Genomic DNA, 25,056 nt, shown 5'->3' with positions numbered 1-25,056 from the left:
AATTCTTTATTAGTAATATTTAAAATCAGACAAAAAACACATAATGTTTAAAAAAGGCAGTAAGTATCAATAATGAACCAAAAAAGAAAAGAGCACCATAATAGATACCCAAATGAGCATGAATTACAGTAGTACAGGTCAAACAATAAAAAATAGAAGAAGAAAAATCTTTATAAAACTTGTTCAAGCCAAGTCACTAAGCAAATCATCATTCTAGATCATATGAGGTGCTGCAAAGTGCACAGTGCAATAGTATTATAATAAGTGAGGAACAAACATCCTACACCTAAACTACATGCAGATAACCTCACATTACTCACTTGTGGATATCAGTCTTATGGTGCTGTCACCCCTACGCGCGTTTTGGCGCTGTGCCTTCTTCCGGGGGTGTGACATCATTACAGACGGTATTGCCTTAAGTATTGTGCACTGCCCAATAATCAGGTCTAACAGAACAGCTCAGCAGACAATTCTCCCTAACGCTTTCAGTAATAGGTGCAGAGTAGATGTGCCTAAACGTCATTATACCTGCCCAGGTGTATTAGATCGAAAACCGGTATAGCCGCTATATCCAATCAAAAGGGTACAGCCCCCAGCATCCCGCGAGTGGGAATCCCAATAACGTCATCGCCCCGCCCATTAAAGAGCTACCCAAGTCAATGCCATTGACGCATGCGAAAGGACCGCCCCCTTTGATCACATGACAGGGAGTCCCGCAACATCACAGTACCGCCCACCGGAAAAGTTTCAATCACTGTACTGGGCATGCGCCGTAGCTCAAGCAACTAATCACACATCGCGCATGTTCAAGGGAGCACGGGGAAAGGAACGCCCCCAACAGACGCAGGACCCATCCAGGGACTCGCACAGGGAACGCAAACAGCTGATACAGAGAAAAATACATACATCCACGCTGGACCACCACGACGCACCCCAGGTAATACAACTGCGAATCCCATCGTGTCACAGTATCGCCCTATCTACCATGCATCGCGCGTTGCCATGGAGACATATATGTAAGATCAAAATATACCCAGGGACTCGTAGTTCCGATAATTAATACATATATCACTATTTACATGCATTAGTACAAATATCAATTTAAATTACCCAATACACCAATATCCCACATTTGCACAACAAAAAATGGTGCATCGATACAGGAATGATCAAATATCAATAGAAAACCTCACATCCATAAGGGCATGGTACCTCTGCCCAGATGGAGGGAAGTATTAAAAAACCTTATTATGTAACCTGTATCGGTGCACTTACATAAATCACAATAACCACCCTGTAGATATAAAAATCCAGAGTTACATATATCATACATATCGTAACTAATCCTTTCAAGTGATATATAAATTATCTTCATAGCTTGTTTACTCCAGGTCCTTAAAATATCATGCAACTGTACTGAATCCTTTCCCATCAGAATGGTCTCCATCACCCATAGATAGCAAGAAAAGGTCCACATATATTCTTCAAGTAGAGGTTAGAGGAAACTACAACATCGAGAGCACATACAACAATACTAAAGAAGAAAAAAATAAACAATATTAGACAACTATACGGACAAAAATTAAAAACGATAAAAGACCGTAATCGTGTACAGTTAAAATACCGAAACCAAAGGCCGATGCAATAAGTGAGGGAGGCGATCAGAGAAAGGATGAGTAACTCAATGTTTCATTAAGGCCATCAGGGTGTAGCGTACGTAGTGTAGCGTACGTGTGGCCAAGCTCAATGTATGTGAAGGAGGCTTATAAAATGCTTAAGGATCAACAATGTTACTAGAAGTTGACATTCAACCCCTTATCTTCCTATCGAGAACAGCTCAACAGAATACTGTTGACTGGGGTTGAGAAGGGTATTATTACTAAAACAATCCATGAAACATTGTTGACCAAGGATCCATCAGTTCCGACCCTGTATTTACTACCTAAAGTTCACAAAAATATGAAAATACCTCCGGGTAGACCGATTATTGCAGGGATCGGTGGATTAACAGAGAATATCTGTAAATATGTTGATGCCTTTTTGAAGCCATTAGTGGAGACCATTCCATCATTCGTGCGTGATACCTCTGACTTTCTTCGGAAAAATCGACTCCACACACATTGACGAGGACATGCTTCTCGTCACATGTGATGTGGAGTCTCTCTATACCAGTATACGTCACGATGATGGATTGAGAGCGACAAGTTTTTTCCTTTCAATGACTCAGCTTACAGTGGAGGAAAGGAGTTTCATCCTTCAACTATTGGAATTCATTCTTACAAAAAACTTTTTCTGTTTTAATGGGTCCTTTTTTCTACAGCTCCAGGGAACAGCCATGGGAGCGGCTTGCGCGCCCTCCTGTGCTAATCTGTTCCTGGGGCTGTGGGAAAGGGACATATTCCCTCCGGATCAGGATCCATCAATGGACCGGGTCATTCTCTGGGCCCGGTACATTGATGATATTTTTCTGATCTGGCGTGGTACTTCAGAGGATTTACAGGGTTTCTTTCAGAAACTTAATTCCAATGATTTAAATATCAAATTAACATATAAATTTGATCATGCACAAATAGAGTTTTTAGACGTTCTTATTAAGAGAGATAGATATGGGTGTCTCCAGTCTGACATTTTTCGAAAAGAGACGTCAGTTAACGCTGTAATACATGCTTCATCAGCACATCCTGTACATACAATTAAAGCTGTACCGGTAAGCCAATTTCTGCGTATTAGACTTATCTGCTCTACAGATAGTGATTTTGAAATAAGAGCTGAGGAGATGAAACGTAGATTCATAGATTGAGGATATGGTAAAAGATGCATCAAGCATGCTTACAATCGGGCAAGGAATACCAATCGTCAATCATCAATGTATTCGAGTAAACAACAAAAAGATGAGACATGTGTCAGACTGGTGACACAGTATCACTCACAGTGGCATAGGATGTATGAAATATTGAAGAAACACTGGCCGATTTTGTTAGCTGATCAGACTCTTGGGCAATATTTACCCACTCATCCTTCAGTCACTGCACGAAAGTCTCCCAACCTTTGGGACCATTTGGTTAGGAGTTACCTTATACCTAATAATCAACCTAAAATCTGTGGAACTATGCCAATTGACAAAAGGAAAACCTGGGGATGTACTCCGTGTAAGGCATGTGTTTCTTGCCCGAATACTGAGAGTACAAAATATTTTATGTCCTCCAGTGGTAAGAAATTTAAGATTCTGCACTCCATCACATGCACGACACGCAATGTTGTGTACCATGCGACGTGTCCTTGTTCTCTGATCTATATTGGATTGACAACTAGGATGCTTAAGATCAGAGTAAGAGAACACGTAAGAGATATAGTGGCAGCGGCCACAGAGGAAAATGTGGATTTGCTTAAAAAATCCCCAGACACTTTAAGCAGCATCATGCATGTGATCCATCAGGCTTTATGGTCAAGGGGATTGATCATATTTACACAACCTTGCGTGGTGGCAGTGCTGGACGTGCTCTTGCACAAAAGGAATCTAGGTGGATCTGGCAACTACGTACGCTACACCCTGATGGCCTTAATGAAACATTGAGTTACTCATCCTTTCTCTGATCGCCTCCCTCACTTATTGCATCGGCCTTTGATTCCGGTATTTTAACTGTACACGATTACGGTCTTTAATAGTTTTTAATTTGTTTGCCCGTATAGTTGTCTAATATTGTTTATTTTTTTCTTCTTTAGTATTGTTGTATGTGCTCTCGATGTTGTAGTTTCCTCTAACCTCTACTTGAAGAATATATGTGGACCTTTTCTTGCTATCTATGGGTGATGGAGACCATTCTGATGGGAAAGGATTCAGTACAGTTGCATGATATTTTAAGGACCTGGAGTAAACAAGCTATGAAGATAATTTATATATCACTTGAAAGGATTAGTTACGATATGTATGATATATGTAACTCTGGATTTTTATATCTACAGGGTGGTTATTGTGATTTATGTAAGTGCACCGATACAGGTTACATAATAAGGTTTTTTAATACTTCCCTCCATCTGGGCAGAGGTACCATGCCCTTATGGATGTGAGGTTTTCTATTGATATTTGATCATTCCTGTATCGATGCACCATTTTTTGTTGTGCAAATGTGGGATATTGGTGTATTGGGTAATTTAAATTGATATTTGTACTAATGCATGTAAATAGTGATATATGTATTAATTATCGGAACTACGAGTCCCTGGGTATATTTTGATCTTACATATATGTCTCCATGGCAACGCGCGATGCATGGTAGATAGGGCGATACTGTGACACGATGGGATTCGCAGTTGTATTACCTGGGGTGCGTCGTGGTGGTCCAGCGTGGATGTATGTATTTTTCTCTGTATCAGCTGTTTGCGTTCCCTGTGCGAGTCCCTGGATGGGTCCTGCGTCTGTTGGGGGCGTTCCTTTCCCCGTGCTCCCTTGGACATGCGCGATGTGTGATTAGTTGCTTGAGCTACGGCGCATGCCCAGTACAGTGATTGAAACTTTTCCGGTGGGCGGTACTGTGACGTTGCGGGACTCCCGGTCATGTGATCGAAGGGGGCGGTCCTTTCGCATGCGTCAATGGCATTGGTAGCTCTTTAATGGGCGGGGCGATGACGTTATTGGGATTCCCACTCGCGGGATGCTGGGGGCTGTACCCTTTTGATTGGATATAGCGGCTATACCGGTTTTCGATCTAATACACCTGGGCAGATATAATGACGTTTAGGCACATCTAAACTGCACCTATTACTGAAAGCGTTAGGGAGAATTGTCTGCTGAGCTGTTCTGTTAGACCTGATTATTGGGCAGTGCACAATACTTAAGGCAATACCGTCTGTAATGATGTCACACCCCCGGAAGAAGGCACAGCGCCAAAACGCGCGTAGGGGCGACAGCACCATAAGACTGATATCCACAAGTGAGTAATGTGAGGTTATCTGCATGTAGTTTAGGTGTAGGATGTTTGTTCCTCACTTATTATAATACTATTGCACTGTGCACTTTGCAGCACCTCATATGATCTAGAATGATGATTTGCTTAGTGACTTGGCTTGAACAAGTTTTATAAAGATTTTTCTTCTTCTATTTTTTATTGTTTGACCTGTACTACTGTAATTCATGCTCATTTGGGTATCTATTATGGTGCTCTTTTCTTTTATGGTTCATTATTGATACTTACTGCCTTTTTTAAACATTATGTGTTTTTTGTCTGATTTTAAATATTACTAATAAAGAATTCTTTGTATTTTTTGGATAATGTTCAGTTTACGTCTTATTTCTATCTGATATACTTATTAAATGACGTTGAACAGAGTCACGTTTGGGTCCATCCTATTAAATTTCTGCATGATTCTATTGGTCAGTTATATTGTCTGACATTTAGAAACAGGTTTATAAGGAAAATAAACGGAGGCAGGCGTTTAGGAGACAGAAAGAGGATGGCCGGTTCCTGGATGGAACAGAACCTTAGGCACTTTAGGCGCAGAACAGCAGGATCCTTGGAAGTGACAACGTCTAGATATTAAAGAAGTTGTACACTACTATATCACTGATGACCTATCCTTAGGATAAGTCATCAATTTCTGATCAGTCGGGGTCTGACACCAGGGACCCTCGCCGATCAGCTGTTCTCGAAGTTGGTGGCCGGAAGTACTCAATTGAGGAGCTGCTCCATTTTCAGATAGTGGCCGCAGCCGGGTACTGCACATCTGCCTCCTATTGATTTTGAATAAGAGGCGGGTGTGCAGTACCTGGTTTTGGCTACTATCAGAAGGCGGAGCAGCTCCACAATCAACCAGCAGCTGTAGCCGACACCGATAACTGGTGATCCACGAGGGTGCCGCGTGTTGGACACCGGTCAGACATTGATGACCTATCCTGAGGATAGGCTATCAATGTAAAAGTAGTGGAAAACCTCTTTAACGGGAGGAAGAGATAGTAATTAGATGTCACTTACCGCTATACTGACTGTTTGCTTCTTTCTTAGCTTTTTGGGGTCAATCTGAGCAATGACGACATCAGGACATCTTGCAGCCTCGATCCTAAAGCCAGGCAAACACAAACAGCAGTAATATGCCTGCACCAAAACTGCAGCGGGTGAGGGGGGGGGGTTAACGCTGGGTAAGCGGACCTGCGAGAGTTTTATGTGCAGATTTTCCTCCTAGACTTGCATTAGCAGCAGAAAATCCACAAGTAAAAAACACGTGTGTTTTTAATGTGTTTACATTGCAGAAAAGTACATGTAGCCATGTTCCAGGTCGGCCATCCAGAGCGCTCCTGAGAGACAGCATATGGCAACTTCTAGGTTCATGAACACTTGTGGTATGATCATTCCAGGTTAAGTGTCATAAGTGTGGTCAGTACACATGCAAACTAATTAGAATATCTTGCATTCAGTTGTAATAACGTATACACATCATAAAAGAAAGATAGTATGAATGTAGAGGTCTCTGGAGTGTTATCAGGAGGAGGAGGGGGGGGGGGGGTTGTATTAGGCCAGTTTCACACGTCCTGATTTTTCCGGTACCAGAAGAAACCATACCGGAGATATCAGTGTCCGTGTGTGGCACACGTGTGCCTCATCAGGAGCACACATACCGGCACCTAGGAATCAGTGTAGAGTTAGCGCTGTTCCCAAGCGCCAGGTGCTGAACGCTGCTCTCATCATTGTCCCTTGCTTGCGCTGTGATCAGCAGGAGCAAGGGACAATGTTGGGAGTAGTATTCTGCTCCCGCTGTGTCCTGGTGTAAAGAGAATAATAAAATCCTCATACTGACCTGTTTGGAGATGTCCGCCAAGGAGAAGGAGCTGCTCCAGCAAACGGGACCTGGAGCTGCGCTGAGCTCAATGAGTGACAGGACTCCACTCCTGAGCTCCACTCAGCTCCGAAGCTCGCTCACTGGAGCGGCTCATTCTCCTCGGCAACAGCGGTCAGAGGATTACAGCGGGGGACATCTTCGGACAGGCGAGTATAAGGATTTTATTATTTTATTCTTATTTTTACACAGAGACACAGTGGGAGCAGACTACTTCTCCCAACATTGTCCCTTGCTGGTGCGGATCACAGCGTGAGCACCAGGCGCTTGGGAACAGCGCTTAAGTGTACACTGATTCCCAGGCGCTGGTAAGTGTCACAAGGAGGTCATCCGTGTATGTTAAGCATGAGACATTTTGCAGACCATGCAGTATGTAAAAAACAGACACATCAGCATGTGTAGCACAGACACGGTCCATGGAAACACACTGAGAGGTCACTTGAATGGGTCTGCATGTGTCAGTGTCTCCGGTACGTGTGGAAACTGTCACCAAACGTACCAGAGATACTGACGTGTGAAAGAGCCCTTAGTTTGTTTGAATGGAAAAAGAAAAAAAAAAAAAAAATTAATATAAATATTATATATTATATATACACACACACACACCTTGGTAGAAGATGACAACTTTATTGTATTTTATGTATAACAATAATATATAATAACACTATATCATTGAATAGCTCGTTGTGTAATTTTCTTAATAAAAATAATCTGATTAAAAAATAAATAAAGCCCGCACACGACTGGATCAGTAAAGTTGTCAAAGCCAAATACCAGGAAGTATCAAAAACAAAGCAACTTTATTTAAAGCATGACATACCACAAAGGGACAAAAACGCAATAAAAATGCTAGCAACCTTATCATAGGCGGATTATAATGAGGGCAATCTGGGCTACCGCCCTGGGCCCCGAACGTCTATGGCCAGATTGCCCTCATTATATGTGCGGCGCTGCGGCACATATCGGTAGACAGTGGCGGGGGGCCCCCGGACCGCTCCCCCAGCAGCTGCACACAGCCGCTACTTCTTCTTCGGCCGGGCCAGCACTGCAGCAGTCAACTTCCCTGTGCTGGCCCGGCCGCATCACTGCTAGGAGACACGGCCCTGTGCGCAGCAGTGTCTCCTAGCTGTGACGTCACGGAGTGCGCGAGCCGGGGGATGGTGAGAGCGTGAGTGTATATGTCTGTAGATGTTTGTGTGCGGCCCCACTCCGCTGCGTACAGGTGGCTACGTGCGGCCCCACTCCGCTGCGTACAGGTGGCTACGTGCGGCCCCACTCCGCTGCGTACAGGTGGCTACGTGCGGCCTCCACCTGTGCTCAGTATTGAGTCATACAATTAATGTAAGGCTATGTGACCACGATGCAGAAATGCTCCGGATTTTTTTTGAGCGTTTCTGCATCTCCCTGGCAGAAAAAACGCATGCGGATTGTACATGCGTTTTTCCTGCCAGGGACAAGCGGAAGTAAAGCGTTCTTCACATGCATTTCCACATGCGGGTTGTCAAGCAATTTTAGCATCACTTGGAAAGTGCTTAACAACTTGGTCACACTATATAAATCCATGCAACCAGCATGGATTTAAATAGTGTGACCGTAAAAGAATGGTAAAAAACAAAAAATAAATATATACTTACCTTCTGATGGCCTGCAGACGTCAGCTGTCGCGTGACCCGTCACATGACTAAATGACGTCACGGCAGGTCCTTTTCAGACCATCGCGAGCTGCCGGCAAGCCAGGACGCATCGGATAAAGACACCGGGGGCCATCAGAAGGTAAGTATAATATTTATTTTTTTATTTTATTCTTTTTTTACAGGTTCTATGGTACCCGGGTCCAGAGGAGAGTCTCCTCTTCTCCAAACCCGGGTACCATCCGCACATTGAAACGCATGGAATCCGCATGTACAGATGCAGTGATGCGTAATCCATGTGTTTCAATGCAAGTCAATGGCGGCGAAAGCGCCGCGCTTCCGCAAAATAATTGGTAGTGCTGCGGATTTTTCCGCAATGATAATCCGCAGCGGAAATTTCCGCAGCATGTGTATAGTACATGCAGATTATCATTGGGAAACATAGCAGACCTTCTACCAATTGTTTTTTAAGCGTTTCTGCAGCGGAATTGCAGCTGCGGAAAAGCTTAAAAAACGCATAGTGGGCACACAGCCTAAAAAAAATTATTATAAATATTATGGCAAATTAATTTCACGTGAACTATCACATGATCTATCACAGGGGATCATGTGACGTGATGCAGTGTGTGTGTGTGCGTGTCCGTGCCTTCTAAACTGCCCGGGGCCTTTGCTACCTTTTATCCACCCCTGAGCCTAATTACACATAATAGTGCAGATGAAACGATCAGCAAATACTCATTGTGGGAACGTAGCCTAAAGGGAATCGGACATGTTGATAATGATATCTGATCTGCAGGCAGGTGTTATAGAGCGGGAGGAGCTGTTCGGACTGATAGACACTTGCGGTATGTGGGAAAAGTTACAATAAAACTTGGATTTCATCAGCTGAAATCTCGGGTGTAAGTGCAAGAGTCCAGTGGGCGGTCCTACTCAATGATTGACAGTCTTTCCTGTATGACTGTGCTTGTAGATCGGTGTCAATCACTAGTAGGACCGCCAAGTTAGGACTTCTTTTGAGCAGTCATCCTGTGTTTACGGACTACGTTAACCCCTTCCCAGCCAGGCAATTTATAATTTTTTCTGCTTTCGTTTTTTCCTTCTCTTCCTCCAAGAGCCATAACTTGTGTTACCCCCCCCCCCCCAAATCAACAAAACCGCGTGAGGGCTTGATTTTTATTTTTTTTTTGCGGGATGAATTAAACTTTTTAATGACACCATTCATGTTATATCATGAGATGTACTGGAAAGTGTGAAAAAAAAATGCAAAGTGCGGCAAAATAGCAAAAAAAAAAAAAAGCACAATTCCGCTTTTGCAGCACTGTTGGGCTGCCCAATAAAAATGCATTTTTTTTTTTTTTTGGCAGAAGCCCCAATTTTTTTTTTTTTATTATTATCATCTCAGACAAACTGTCAAAGGGAAAAAAAAAAGCCGCATGCCCGAGTTTGATCCGATTTTCAGATTGCACTCAGCCATGCAAGTCAATGGACACTATCGGACTGCACTCGGAGGACATCTGACTACAGTCAGATTTTCACCGACTGATAGAACGAGACTTTTTTTTTCTCCATCTACTCATCCAAGAGAATCTGATCGCACACTCTGATATCCATAATCGGCCTGATTCTTTCGGATAAGAGAACCTACGGCCTTTTGCACCTGCCTTTATGGTCAGAAGATAGCTGTGTGTTTCTCTTTTCCTTTATTTGGTTGCCTTTCCCTTCATCCCTTTCCTGGCCCTTTGTTCCCTATACTCTAAAAAATCTCCTAATAAAAATTCTTTTTAAGAAGATGGCTGTGTAAAATCATAGAATTCAAAGAGGGTGTACTTAGTTTTCCAACATAACTGTAGGTTGCAGTAATCCTACTGCTGCACATACCGGTACATTAAATGGGCATATACTAGGGACTAGATAGCAGAAGGATTGGGAATTCTGGGTTAAAAGACAGCCGGGTGCCTGAGGAAGGGCCCGTCACTTCCATCTTGGTCCTCTGCTGAAGGACATTTTTTTCTATTCCATAAACCCATTTACAAGCAGTACGAAAGGAAGTGAGAACGCAGCCGCAGCTGACTTCCTCCAGATATGTCCAATGGAGGAGAAAGGGAAGCAGCCACTGATCGGCTGCAGGGATTGCGTAACAAAGTCATGCAAGCCTCGATGCAGACACCGCTGGAGGGGGGTATAAATGTTATTATAAGGGGGGGGGTTGTCAGAGTAGTGGACGACCCCTTTAGGGTCAGACTTCTCCAAACAGTAGATGGGTATAGCTGGGTCCCGCTGCCAGTTCTGAGCTGATAGCACTGCTGGACAGCTTCCGATTTTTGAATGGAAATAAGCATGATGCGTCTTTCATCTGCTGCACTAAGTTTCTTGGCTGACCACTGCATTTATGGTCCTAAATATTGTCCATTTCTTGGGGGTCTTCAATGCTAAGAGATACAGGCAGATACTTATCCAACATGTAATAACATCAGGGAGCCGTCTGGCCCCAAATTTATTCTGCAACATCCCCAAACATACCACCAATGTCATTAAAGGGAACCTGTCACCAGAAATAACGCTGTTAACCTGCAGATATGTGGTTAATCTGCAGATTAACTGCATTATTATACCCCGCGCTTGCACGTAGCCGAATGCAGGGGAGAGAAAATGAACTTTATTCTCTCTGCCAGCATTTGGTTTTAGTCATGGGGCAGTGCTGACTGACAATGGATCTGCATTAGGACTATCAGTCAGGGTCAAGTGCGTGGGTACAACGGCAGCTCTGTATTCCCAGAGCGGTGACTTAACTTGCACCACCCCCATGACTGAAACCGAAAGTTCATTTTCTCCCCGCTGCATTTGGCTGTGTGCAGGCGCCGGGCAGCATAATAACACTGTTAACCTGCAGAGTAACGGCATATCTGCAGGTTAATAGCATTATTTTTGGTGACAGGTTCCCTTCGAGAATTATCTTCAGCTCATTCACATGTCATTTTTACACGAGTGTTATTTGTGGGTTTTTTTCGTGGACAGCATTCGTACCTGTGTTAGCATGTGGGGTTGTTTACATGTCAGTCATTTTTTGCACATTGAGTGCTGCGAGCAAAATGGCGAAGACATCTGATATTGATCTGAGCGTAGGATTAAACTTGGAGATGAAAGTCACTGACTGGTGAGGGGGAGGGGAAACTTTTTTGTTCTCATCAGTGAAAAAAAAAAAAAAAACTACTGATGAAACTGAAGAAAAGCTAATGAAACGTGGTTTGTTTTTCTTGAATGTGAAAAAAAAGGATGTCTGAATGAGACCTTAGGAAGAGCAAGGAGTCCTGGAAGAGATGATCCGAGGTGATCTCAGCTGAAGAGTTTGCCTCATTCTTCAAGCAGAAGATTGACATCATCAGTCCCTCCTCATATCTACTCAACCTTCCTCACCATTCAAGTCTTCTCTTTACTCTCCAAATCACACCTCACCACCTGTGAACTTAACCCAATCCTGTCCTATCTCATCCCTAACCAACCTCTTCAACCTGTCACTAACAATCGGAATCTTCCCCTCATGTTTCAAACATGCCACAATCACACCCATCCTCAAAAAGCCCTCCCTTGGACCCATCCTCTCCGACTAGCTATCGCCCCATATCACTTCTCCCCTATGCCTCTAAACTACTGGAACAACATGTCCACCTTGAACTTTCCTCTCACCTCTACTCCTGCTCCCTCTTCAACCGCTTACAATCTGGCTTCCGACAGCACCACTCCACTGAAACTGCACTGACCAAAGTCACCAACGACCTACTAACTGCCAAATCCAAGCGACACTACTCTGTCCTCCTCCTCCTGGACCTCTCATCTGCCTTCGACACAGTGGAGCATTCCTTCTTACTACAGACTTAGCCCTATTCTGGATCTCCTCATACCTAACAGACAGGACATTCAGAGTCTCCCACTCACACACCACCTCCTCATCTCGCTTCCTATCTGTCGCTGTCCCCCAAGGTTCAGTTGTAGGACCCCTGCTCTTCTCCATCTACACCTTCGGCCTGGGACAGCTCATAGAGTCTCAAGGCTTTCAGTGTCACCTCTATGCTGATGACACACAGATCTACCTCTCTGGACTCGATATCTCCTCATTACTAACCAGAATCCCACAATGTCTGTCCGCCATTTTATCCTTCTCTGTTAGATTCCTAAAACTTAACATGGATAAAACTGAACTCATCATCTTTCCTCCACCTCACCTATCCATCATAGTCAATGGCTGTTCACTCTCCCCAGTCCCGCAGGCTCACTGCCTCGGGGTAACCCTGGACTCTGATCTCTCCTTCAAACCACATATCCACCAGGCCCTTTCCATTTCCTGGTGACTCCAACTCAAAAATATCTCCCGGATCCGCACATTCCTCAGCAAAGACTCTGCAAAAACACTAGTGCATGCCCTCATCATCTCTCACCTCAACTACTGCAACCTCCTGCTCTGTGGCCTCCCTTCCAACACTCTTGCACCCCTCCAATCTATCCTAAACTCTGCTGGCTGACTAATCCACCTGTCCCCACTCTGTCATTCCCTTCACTGACTCCCTATTACCCAGAGACTCCAGTTCAAGACCCTAACCTTAGCATACACGGGCAGCATGGTGGCTCAGTGATTAGCACTCTTAATTTGCAGCGCTGGGGTCATGGGCTCAAATCCCACTAAGGAAATCATCTGCAAGGAGTTTGTATGTTCTCCCTGTGTTTGCGTGGGTTTCCTCCCATACTTTAAAGACTTACTTATAGTGCACTTAGATTGTGAGCTCCAATGGGGACAGTGCCCAAAATGTATTTAAAGCACTGTGGAATTAATGGCGCTATATGAGTAAAATAAATACAAAGCCAGCCATAACCTGTCTCCTCCATACATCTGTGATCTAGTCTCCCAGTACTTACCTGCACGCAACCTCCGATCCTCACAAGATCTCCTTCTGTACTCCCCTCTAATCTCCTCCTCCCACAATCACATACAATATTTCTCCCGCGCATCCCCCCTACTCTGGAACTCTCTACTCCAACATATCAGACTCTCGCCTAATGTGGAAACCTTCAAAAGGAACCTGAAGACCCACCTCTTCCGACAAGTCTAAAACCTGCAGTAACCCTCGCTCCACCATACTGCTGCACGACCAGCTCTACCCTCACCTACTGTATCCTCACCCATCCCTTGTAGACTGAGCCCTCCCAGGGAGTGTCCTCGCTCCTCCTGTACCAGTCGCAGACTTGTTTTTGTTAAGATTATTGTACTTGTTGTTTGCTATGTATACTCCCTTTTTCACATGTAAAGCGCAATGGAATAAATTGCACCATAATAAATAATAATCATCCGACCCCACAGAGCCCTGATCTCACATCATCCAGTCTGTGTGGGATTATATAAGACCTTATTCACACTCCTGCACAGCTTGTCTGCCACCAGGTTTCCTCTCCGCACTGGAGGATTTTCTATGTTTTTCCCCTAAATAACCCATTTACTAGCAAGGAAGCAAATGACAGCAGAGGATGGGGATGTGCACCTACAACAAAAACATGCCCGGAGCCCCCCAGCCAGGTGCAGGACAGAGCTCAGGACGCACAGGCTGCAGCATGCCCGGAGCCCCCCAGCCAGGTGCAGGACAGGGCTCAGGACGCGCAGGCTGCAGCATGCCCGGAGCCCCCCAGCCAGGTGCAGGACAGGGCTCAGGACGCGCAGGCTGCAGCATGCCCGGAGCCCCCCAGCCAGGTGCAGGACAGGGCTCAGGACGCGCAGGCTGCAGCATGCCCGGAGCCCCCCAGCCAGGTGCAGGACAGGGCTCAGGACGCGCAGGCTGCAGCATGCCCGGAGCCCCCCAGCCAGGTGCAGGACAGGGCTCAGGACGCGCAGACTGCAGCATGCCCGGAGCCCCCCAGCCAGGTGCAGGACAGAGCTCAGGACGCGCAGACTGCAGCATGCCCAGAGCCCCCCAGCCAGGTGCAGGACAGAGCTCAGGACGCGCAGACTGCAGCATGCCCGGAGCCCCCCAGCCAGGTGCAGGACAGGGCTCAGGACGCGCAAACAGCCGCTGATGGCACGGTGCAGCCCCCCACACATGCACACACCCTCACTACACATAACGTCACTGCCATAAAGCGAGACGTGACTACTTACTGGACCCGCCTCAGATACTCCTGCGGTGTCCGGGGAGGTACAGCGGGGTCGAAGTCATCCATAAGCTCGCAGTCCCCCACCGGCAGCAGCCGCGGCATCAGCTCCTCCGGCCCGGAATCCATGCCTGCCCGGTAGCAGTATCCCCGCCGTTGTCACGCACACCGTACTATTGGTGGAACGCACGCTACAACGAGGCTGCTGATTGGCTGCTCCCGCATGACAGTGCTCGTGCACAACCGCCGCCGCGTGCACTCCGCTGCAGATCCGCGCGGTAAATAAACAGTAAACTCATTCCCAACTCCTGTTTCACTGCGACTTTTATCACATGGGTGATTACTGCAGCGGCTGTGCCGCCATGCTGATGTCTGGCTCTCGTGCACAGACTTGTCCTGGAGAGGGAGGTGCGAACTACAGTCAGTGCGCCCCCCGAGCTGGGGGAGTGCTGGGGGCTCCGGAGCTGTCAGTCTCTGCTCCTTGACGTGGCACCTGGCGCCATCTGCTGGTGACGTCTTGAGCTGCGCTGTCTGGGCTGAGAGTTTAGCAGAGCGGGGACGGAGCGTGAGAGCTGCCCGGTAAGTGGGAGAATGCAGCCCGGTGCATGTCAGCGGCGGAGGACGGGAGGGCACTGGCCTCACCAGCGGCACGGACCCTGGACTTCAGCACTTGCTGTTTTGCCCGTAGATAGCAGTGATCGACTCTGGGCACTACATACAGCGCAGTGATCGACTCTGGGCACTACATACAGCGCAGTGATCGACTCTGGGCACTACATACAGAGCAGTGATCGACTCTGGGCACTACATACAGAGCAGTGATCGACTCTGGGCACTACATACAGAGCAGTGATCGACTCTGGGCACTACATACAGCGCAGTGATCGACTCTGGGCACTACATACAGCGCAGTGATCGACTCTGGGCACTACATACAGAGCAGTGATCGACTCTGGGCACTACATACAGCGCAGTGATCGACTCTGGGCACTACATACAGCGCAGTGATCGACTCTGGGCACTACATACAGCGCAGTGATCGACTCTGGGCACTACATACAGCGCAGTGATCGACTCTGGGCACTACATACAGCGCAGTGATCGACTCTGGGCACTACATACAGCGCAGTGATCGACTCTGGGCACTACATACAGCGCAGTGATCGACTGGGCACTACATACAGCGCAGTGATCGACTCTGGGCACTACATACAGCGCAGTGATCGACTCTGGGCACTACATACAGCGCAGTGATCGGCTCCTGGCACTTTATACAGAGCAGTGATCGGCTCCTGGCACTTTATACAGAGCAGTGATCGGCTCCTGGCACTTTATACAGAGCAGTGATCGGCTCCTGGCACTTTATACAGAGCAGTGATCGGCTCCTGGCACTTTACACAGAGCAGTGATCGGCTCCTGGCACTTTACACAGAGCAGTGATCGGCTCCTGGCACTTTATACAGAGCAGTGATCGGCTCCTGGCACTTTACACAGAGCAGTGATCGGCTCCTGGCACTTTATACAGAGCAGTGATCGGCTCCTGGCACTTTATACAGAGCAGTGATCGGCTCCTGGCACTTTATACGGAGCAGTGATCGGCTCCTGGCACTTTATACGGAGCAGTGATCGGCTCCTGGCACTTTATACAGAGCAGTGATCGGCTCCTGGCACTTTATACAGAGCAGTGATCGGCTCTGGGCACTTTATACAGAGCAGTGATCGACTCTGGGCACTACATACAGAGCAGTGATCGACTCTGGGCACTACATACAGAGCAGTGATCGACTCTGGGCACTACATACAGAGCAGTGATCGACTCTGGGCACTACATACAGAGCAGTGATCGGCTCCTGGCACTACATACAGAGCAGTGATCGGCTCCTGGCACTTTATACAGAGCAGTGATCGGCTCCTGGCACTTTATACAGAGCAGTGATCGGCTCCTGGCACTTTATACAGAGCAGTGATCGGCTCCTGGCACTTTATATAGAGCAGTGATCGGCTCCTGGCACTTTACACAGAGCAGTGATCGGCTCCTGGCACTTTACACAGAGCAGTGATCGGCTCCTGGCACTTTACACAGAGCAGTGATCGGCTCCTGGCACTTTATACAGAGCAGTGATCGGCTCCTGGCACTTTATACAGAGCAGTGATCGGCTCCTGGCACTTTATACAGAGCAGTGATCGGCTCCTGGCACTTTATACAGAGCAGTGATCGGCTCCTGGCACTTTATACAGAGCAGTGATCGGCTCCTGGCACTTTATACAGAGCAGTGATCGACTCTGGGCACTACATACAGAGCAGTGATCGACTCTGGGCACTACATACAGAGCAGTGATCGACTCTGGGCACTACATACAGAGCAGTGATCGGCTCCTGGCACTTTATACAGAGCAGTGATCGGATCCTGGCACTTTATATAGAGCAGTGATCGGCTCCTGGCACTTTATACAGAGCAGTGATCGGCTCCTGGCACTTTATACAGAGCAGTGATCGGCTCCTGGCACTTTATACAGAGCAGTGATCGGCTCCTGGCACTTTACACAGAGCAGTGATCGGCTCCTGGCACTTTACACAGAGCAGTGATCGGCTCCTGGCACTTTATACAGAGCAGTGATCGGCTCCGGGCACTATATACAGAGCAGTGATCGGCTCCTGGCACTTTACACAGAGCAGTGATCGGCTCCTGGCACTTTGTACAGGGCAGTGATCGGCTCCTGGCACTTTATACAGAGCAGTGATCGGCTCCTGGCACTTTATACAGAGCAGTGATCGGCTCCTGGCACTATATACAGAGCAGTGATCGGCTCCGGGCACTATATACAGAGCAGTGATCGGCTCCGGGCACTTTACACAGAGCAGTGATCGGCTCCTGGCACTTTATACAGGGCAGTGATCGGCTCCTGGCACTATATACAGAGCAGTGATCGGCTCCTGGCACTATATACGGAGCAGTGATCGGCTCCTGGCACTTTATACGGAGCAGTGATCGGCTCCTGGCACTATATACGGAGCAGTGATCGGCTCTGGGCACTATATACGGAGCTGTGATCGGCTCCTGGCACTTTATACGGAGCAGTGATCGGCTCCTGGCACTATATACGGAGCAGTGATTGGCTCCTGGCACTATATACAGAGCAGTGATCGGCTCTGGGCACTTTACACAGGGCAGTGATCGGCTCCTGGCACTTTATACAGGGCAGTGATCGGCTCCTGGCACTATATACAGAGCAGTGATCGGCTCCTGGCACTATATACAGAGCAGTGATCGGCTCCTGGTACTATATACAGAGCAGTGATCGGCTCCTGGCACTATATACAGAGCAGTGATCGGCTCTGGGCACTATACACAGAGCAGTGATCGGCTCCTGGCGCTTTACACAGAGCAGTGATCGGCTCCTGGCGCTTTACACAGAGCAGTGATCGGCTCCTGACGCTTTACACAGAGCAGTGATCGGCTCCTGGCGCTTTACACAGAGCAGTGATCGGCTCCTGGCGCTTTACACAGAGCAGTGATCGGCTCCTGGCGCTTTACACAGAGCAGTGATCGGCTCCTGGCGCTTTACACAGAGCAGTGATCGGCTCCTGGCGCTTTACACAGAGCAGTGATCGGCTCCTGGCGCTTTACACAGAGCAGTGATCGGCTCCTGGCGCTTTACACAGAGCAGTGATCGGCTCCTGGCGCTTTACACAGAGCAGTGATCGGCTCCTGGCGCTTTACACAGAGCAGTGATCGGCTCCTGGCGCTTTACACAGAGCAGTGATCGGCTCCTGGCGCTTTACACAGAGCAGTGATCGGCTCCTGGCGCTTTACACAGAGCAGTGATTGGCTCATGGCACTTTATACAAAACAGTGTTTAAAGTGCTCTGTATAAAGTGCCAGGAGCCGATCACTGCCCTGTGTAAAGTGCCAGGAGCCGATCACTGCCCTGTATATAGTGCCCAGAGCCGATCACTGCCCTGTATATAGTGCCCAGAGCCGAACACTGCTCTGTATGTAGTGCCCAGAGTCGATCACTGCTTTGTATATAGTGCCCAGAGCATCGACTCCTGGCACTTTACACAGGGCAGTGATCGGCTCCTGGCACTTTACACAGAGCAGTGATCGGCTCCTGGCACTTTACACAGAGCAGTGATCGGCTCTGGGCACTTTATACAGAGCAGTGATCGGCTCTGGGCACTTTATACAGAGCAGTGATCGGCTCTGGGCACTTTATACAGAGCAGTGATCGGCTCTGGGCACTTTATACAGGGCAGTGATCGGCTCTGGGCACTTTATACAGGGCAGTGATCGGCTCTGGGCACTTTATACAGGGCAGTGATCGGCTCTGGGCACTTTATACAGGGCAGTGATCGGCTCTGGGCACTTTATACAGGGCAGTGATCGGCTCTGGGCACTTTGTACAGGGCAGGATCGCCTCTGGGCACTTTGTACAGGGCAGGATCGCCTCTGGGCACTTTGTACAGGGCAGGATCGGCTCTGGGCACTTTGTACAGGGCAGGATCGGCTCTGGGCACTTTGCACAGGACAGGATCGGCTCTGGGCACTTTGTACCGGGCAGGATCGGCTCTGGGCACTTTGCACAGGACAGGATCGGCTCTGGGCACTTTGCATAGGACAGGATCGGCTCTGGGCACTTTGCATAGGACAGGATCGGCTCTGGGCACTTTGCATAGGACAGGATCGGCTCTGGGCACTTTGTACCGGGCAGGATCGGCTCTGGGCACTTTGTAGAGGGCAGGATCGGCTCTGGGCACTTTGCACAGGACAGGATCGGCTCTGGGCACTTTGTACAGGGCAGGATCGGCTCTGGGCACTTTGTACCGGGCAGGATCGGCTCTGGGCACTTTGCATAGCACAGGATCGGCTCTGGGCACTTTGTACAGGGCAGGATCGGCTCTGGGCACTTTGTACCGGGCAGGATCGGCTCTGGGCACTTTGTACCGGGCAGGATCGGCTCTGGGCACTTTGTAGAGGGCAGGATCGGCTCTGGGCACTTTGCACAGGACAGGATCGGCTCTGGGCACTTTGCACAGGGCAGGATCGGCTCTGGGCACTTTGTAGAGGGCAGGATCGGCTCTGGGCACTTTGCACAGGACAGGATCGGCTCTGGGCACTTTGTACCGGGCAGGATCGGCTCTGGGCACTTTGTAGAGGGCAGGATCGGCTCTGGGCACTTTGCACAGGACAGGATCGGCTCTGGGCACTTTGCACAGGACAGGATCGGCTCTGGGCACTTTGTACAGGGCAGGATCGGCTCTGGGCACTTTGTACAGGGCAGGATCCTCTCTGGGCACTTTGTACAGGGCAATGATCGGCTCCAGACACTTCATCTCAGGTGCACACTTCTCATTGATTGGGAAAAAGTTTAGATCTTGTTGTCTCACCAACACTTCTAACCGGAACACAGACGGTCAGGACGAGTGGACGGTGAGCTGTCATCAACAAAAGCTCAGAATTTTACTGTAGCAGCAAAACACATGAGATTTCTAAACCCTCATTCACAGGGTGCAATTTTTTCCTCAGCTTACTGACTTGTGCTGTATTTGTGTTTTTTTGTGTTTTTTTTTTTTATTAAACCAAAGCATGTCCTTTCTTTCAGCATTTTTGCTGCATTTTTTTATCCATTCAATTGAATGAGTAAGAGAGCACATTAAAGACTGTGTGGAGAAAAGTGCAAAAAAGTACTGTGTGAATATGCCCTTAATTCCTCCTTATTCTTATTCAGGGCTGACATTGGCTTCTTATTTGCAAAAATTTTCGTTTTGTTCATTACAAGTTTAATAATGAGTAAAAATGATGGCAATTATAAAAAACAACGTGATGAGGTGCCGAGAGCTGACTACACTTCAAAAGCAGCTACAAAAAAAAATCAAGAGTGGCACAAAAATGGGCTTCAACCTATTCACCAAAGGGTGTAGTCATAAGGGTGAAATGACCTAAGACCACCCACGGATCTCACACTGCAGACACACAGGAATGCCCCAGATCAAAGTCAAGTCATTATAGGCTGGCTTCAATGGGTTATGGACATAAGAGCTGGCACTATGGTGGGCAGACTGACAATTTTCAGAGATTCAAATAAATAATGTGTTTTTAAGGGTATGTGCCCACGTAGCGTTTTACAAGCGTATTTGATGCGGAATTTCCACAGCGGAAACGCTTGAAAAACGCTTGGTAATCCGCACCCCATGGTCCCCAATGAGTTTCCGCAAGTTCTATGCCCATGCTGCTGATTTTTCCGCAGCGTTTTTGATGCGCACAAAAATCCGCAGCATGTCAATTAATTTTGCGTTTCTGCAAGCGGAATTGCCTTTTCAACGCAATAAAAAACGCAAGGCAATTCCGCATGTCGAAAACGCTCGATAAACGCTTGCGAAATTCTGCATGCGGTTTTCTGGGAAAGGACATGCAGAAATGAAGCGCAAAATTTCCGCTTCATTTCCGCAACGTGGGCACATAGCCTTAAAGTGTTAAAAACTGAACTCCTTGTTCTTCCTCCCTCTAATAACTACTTATACCCAATATTGCCATTTCCATGTGAGATTCTACCATAACCCCCAGCGGCACGCTTGCTGTCTTGGGGTTATATTTGACACAGAACTTTCCTATATCCACTCACTCTCTTATGTCACCTGCATCTAAAACAACATCTCCAGAATTCAATCTTTTCTCACCTTTGAAACTACAAAAACTCTCACTGTCGTTGTTACTCATTTTCATATTCTTGTCTGGACTACTGCAACTCTCTACTCTCTAACCAAAATTTCTTCTCCAATCCGTCCTGAATGCGGCAGCCAGGTTCGTATTTCTGTCCAGCCGCTACACCGATGCCTCCACCTTGTGCCAGTCATAGCACTGGTTACCCTTTCGCTACTGCAGTGTTTCCCAAACTTCAGTCCTCACGGCCCCCAGCAGATCATGTTTTCAGGATTTCTTTAATATTGCACAGGAGATGGAAATATTATCAAGGCATCAGAAACTGCCACAGGTTCTCTCACCTGATCAATACTAAGGAAATCCTGAAAACATGATCTGTTGGGGGCCGTGAGGACTGGAGTTTTGGAAACACGGAGTACAATATAAACTTATCTTTCTCACCCACCAAGCTCTTTACAGTTCTGCACTCATCTCACCTCATCTTTGTCTATTACTCTACCCGTTCACTCCACTCCGCAACTGATCTAAGACTAACATCCTCCATAATCCGTACCTCACACTTCCTTCTCCAAGACTTCTCTCATGCTGCGCCAGTTTTCTGGAATGCACTACCCCAGACGATCCAAATAATATCTAGCCCCCAAATTTTTAAGTGTGCTTTAATCCTTTCACGTCCTTGGATGTGTCCATATGCCCTGATTGGGAAGGAGTTCCCAACCTTGGATGCATAGATATATCCTGGCGATTTTGCGTCCACAGGACTTCTGCTCGCGCGATCGCTGCTGGGAGTTCAGCTAACATGACAGTTGACACCCGGCTCTAACTGCCAGGAGCTGTGCCCGCACCGCCCCCAGCTGTTTAACACCATAAATGCTGCGATTGATATCATTCTAAACGTGTAGGAGGGAGGGGACTCCCTCTCCTGTCCGATTGGCGCCCCCACAATTTCATTGTCAGGGCCCTATCGTTACCATGGTGACCTGACGTTGTCATGACGACATCGGTGTCACCAGGCAACAGAAAGCCTGTTAGACCATGCTCAGAGCATGGCCTAAGAGGCAGGGCTGTGGAATCAATATAGAATGAACCGACTCCGACTCCTAAAATATATAATAAATTGGGTACAGTAGTTCAATGCAGTTTGTGGGGAATATTTTTTCATAAGAATTAGGGAAAGTTAGGAAATGTCCTATAAATGTCTGTCCTATTCCTGATCTAAGGGTCTAGACTTTTAGCTTAGATGAATCTGTGCTACAGTAAATTTATCACTTAAACATGAGTTGAGGGAGTTGGAGTCGTGGAGTCGGAGTTGGTGTCATGGAAATTGAGGAGTCAGAGTCAGAGGTTTGGTTTACTGACTCCACAGCCCTGCTAAGAGGCTTCTGTCAGTGCAGCACTGACAGGTATAAAGCATTGCAATGCTATTGCATTGCAGTGCATTATACCAGTGATCAGAGTGCGAAAAGTTAAAGTCACACGGAAGGACTAAGTAAAAAAAAAAAATGTAAAAATATATATATATTTTTTATATCACAAAAATAGTAATAAAAAATTATATTCATAAATACGTATTTTTATATAAAAAATAAATGAAAAAAGTAAACATATTTGGTATGGCCTCATCTCGAATGACCTGACCTATAAATCGGTCACACTAGTTAACCCTTTCAGTGAACACAGTAAAAAAAAGAGGCAAAAAGTTTTGCTTTTTCATCATGATGCCGACAAAAAAAATGTCAGCCGAAATATGGAAAAATTGTACGTATCAACTATGGCGATCCAAAAAAAAAAAAAAGCGTCTTTTAGTGTGTGACAGCAGCCAAACATAAAAAAACTATATAAATCTGGCATCGCTGAAATCGCGCCGACCCGAAGAATAAAGTTGTTTAATCACTTATACCGCACGAGGAACGGTGTAAAAAATAAATAAAACCAATTCTTCACCTGCTGTTGATTTGTTCGTTCTGCCTCTCAAAGATCGCAGTAAGGCTTGGCTCACATTTATTCTGCGCTGAGCACTTACACCGGGGTTTCCGTGTAAATCTATGAAATACATGAATCAGACGGAACTCCTGGCGCAACACTCCCTATAATGAGGCAGATAGAGGCACTGTGGACACCCTCTGACCTGTGATCCTGCGGTGTCCGTCTTTTTAGGCATGCATTAAATTGCTGTTGACCACAGTTTTGTGCACCTCTGAAAAGGAGACAATGCTGAACAGAGGCCAGAGTAACTCTGCTGCCTTATAATAGTGAATGGATTCCTTAGGGAGTTCATCTTAATCACGTCACTCAGAGATTTAGATGGAAATCCCGATGTAAGTGCTCAGCGTAGAGCACAGGATAAATGTGATCCAAAATGTTATGTAAATGTTCCCAATGAAAGCTTCAACTCAATCCACAAAAAAGCTCCCACTCAGGTACGTCATCTGTTAGCGGAAATATAAGGGCTTCTACGTTACTGGTAGTACACAGGCTCTGGAAAATCACTATGGCTCCTGTGCTCCAAAATCCAAACCCCCCCCCCCTTCTGGGCCCCACAGTGTGCATAAACCACATTTAAAGTCAATATCATCACTACACTTGAGGGGGGATTCTGTTCTAGCACTTATGGGCTCTGTATATGGAGTTCGCAAACTATTCTAGGAAAATTTGCGCTCCAGAAGGCAAATAACGCTCTGTCCGTCCAGAGTCTCACCGTGTGGCTAAGCAGTACTGTACAGACACATATGGGGTATTTCTACATTCGGCAGAAATTGTGGGACAAATTTTGGTGCCATTTTTACCCATTTCCCAGTGTGAAAATATAAAAATTGGGAGCTAAAACAAAATTTTGGTGGAAAAAATGTAATTATTTTTTTATTTACTGTCCAATGGTAAAATGTAAAATTGGGTCACTTATGGGGGCTCTGCTGTTCTGGCACTTCAGGGGCTCTGCCAATGTGATATGGCACCATCAAACCAGTCCAGCAAAATCTGAACTCCAATATGGCGCTTCTTCCATTTTGAGCTTTGCACTGTGCCTCAAAAGTCATTTTCAACCACATATAAGGTATTGGCATACTTAGGAGAAATTGCACAACAAATTTTGGGGTCCATTTTCTCCTGCTATGCTTGTGAAAATGAAAAAATTTGGGGCTAAAACAACATTTTTGTGGGAAAAATATATATTTTTTTCATTTTTACAAATCCTTGTTATAAAATTCTGTGAAGCACCACTGTAGGTTCAAGGTGCTCACCACACGTCTAAATAAATTCCTTGAGGGGTCTAGTTTCCAAAATGCTTTCACTTGTGTTTTATTTTTCACTATTTAGGCACATCAGGGGCTCTCCAAATGCGATATGACATCAACAGACCATTCCATCAAAGTCTGTTTCCAAAATGTCACTCCTTCCTTACTGAGCCCTGCCGTGCGCCCAAACAATAGTTTTCCCCCACATATTGGGTATCTGTGTGTTCAGGAGAAATTGCAGTAAGTAAATAAGTCATAGATCTGAATGTTTTTGAGGAGTCAAACCAGCTAACATATAATGAAAAACTTTATTGAGAACATTTAAACGGACTATAACTCCCAAATATCAAAACCTGTTCACACATAGAGGGCACTGACGGGTCACCTGATTAATAACAAAAATTGCAATAGATGAGATACATACTCGGGGATATATCCACTTAGATTGCATTAAATGAATCTTGAAATCAGGAATATCTCCCCCTGAATAACAATAAATCAATGATGAAGTCAGGAGCATATCCACTTCAATAGCTATTTATCAGTCGCTAGCTCCTTATCTATGTGAAT

General features: G+C 46.6%; 2 protein-coding genes across 2 annotated transcripts in view; one reads left to right on the top strand and one right to left on the bottom strand.

The window, feature by feature from the left end:
• GEMIN2 (gem nuclear organelle associated protein 2) overlaps positions 1-15,025 on the bottom strand; it is a 54,549-nt gene extending 39,524 nt beyond the window's left edge. The window contains exons 1-2 of the mRNA XM_073639101.1: positions 14,599-15,025; positions 5,970-6,054 (exon numbers count right to left, since the gene is read on the bottom strand). Of these exons, the coding sequence (XP_073495202.1) occupies positions 5,970-6,054; positions 14,599-14,720 (207 nt within the window). The 5' untranslated portion in view covers positions 14,721-15,025. The remainder of the gene's footprint in view (positions 1-5,969; positions 6,055-14,598) is intronic.
• The window catches only part of LOC141153867 (protein transport protein Sec23A), a 246,812-nt gene continuing 236,643 nt past the window's right edge, over positions 14,888-25,056 (top strand). Inside the window, exon 1 of the mRNA XM_073639099.1 lies at positions 14,888-15,170. The gene's annotated coding sequence lies outside the window, so the exon portion shown is untranslated. The remainder of the gene's footprint in view (positions 15,171-25,056) is intronic.

Source organism: Phyllobates terribilis, unplaced genomic scaffold, assembly GCF_046119375.1.
Source record: "Phyllobates terribilis strain yellow unplaced genomic scaffold, ASM4611937v1 Scaffold_7__3_contigs__length_470593459, whole genome shotgun sequence".
Taxonomy (NCBI): Eukaryota; Metazoa; Chordata; class Amphibia; order Anura; family Dendrobatidae; genus Phyllobates; species Phyllobates terribilis.
This window is presented reverse-complemented; position numbering and strand designations above follow the sequence as displayed.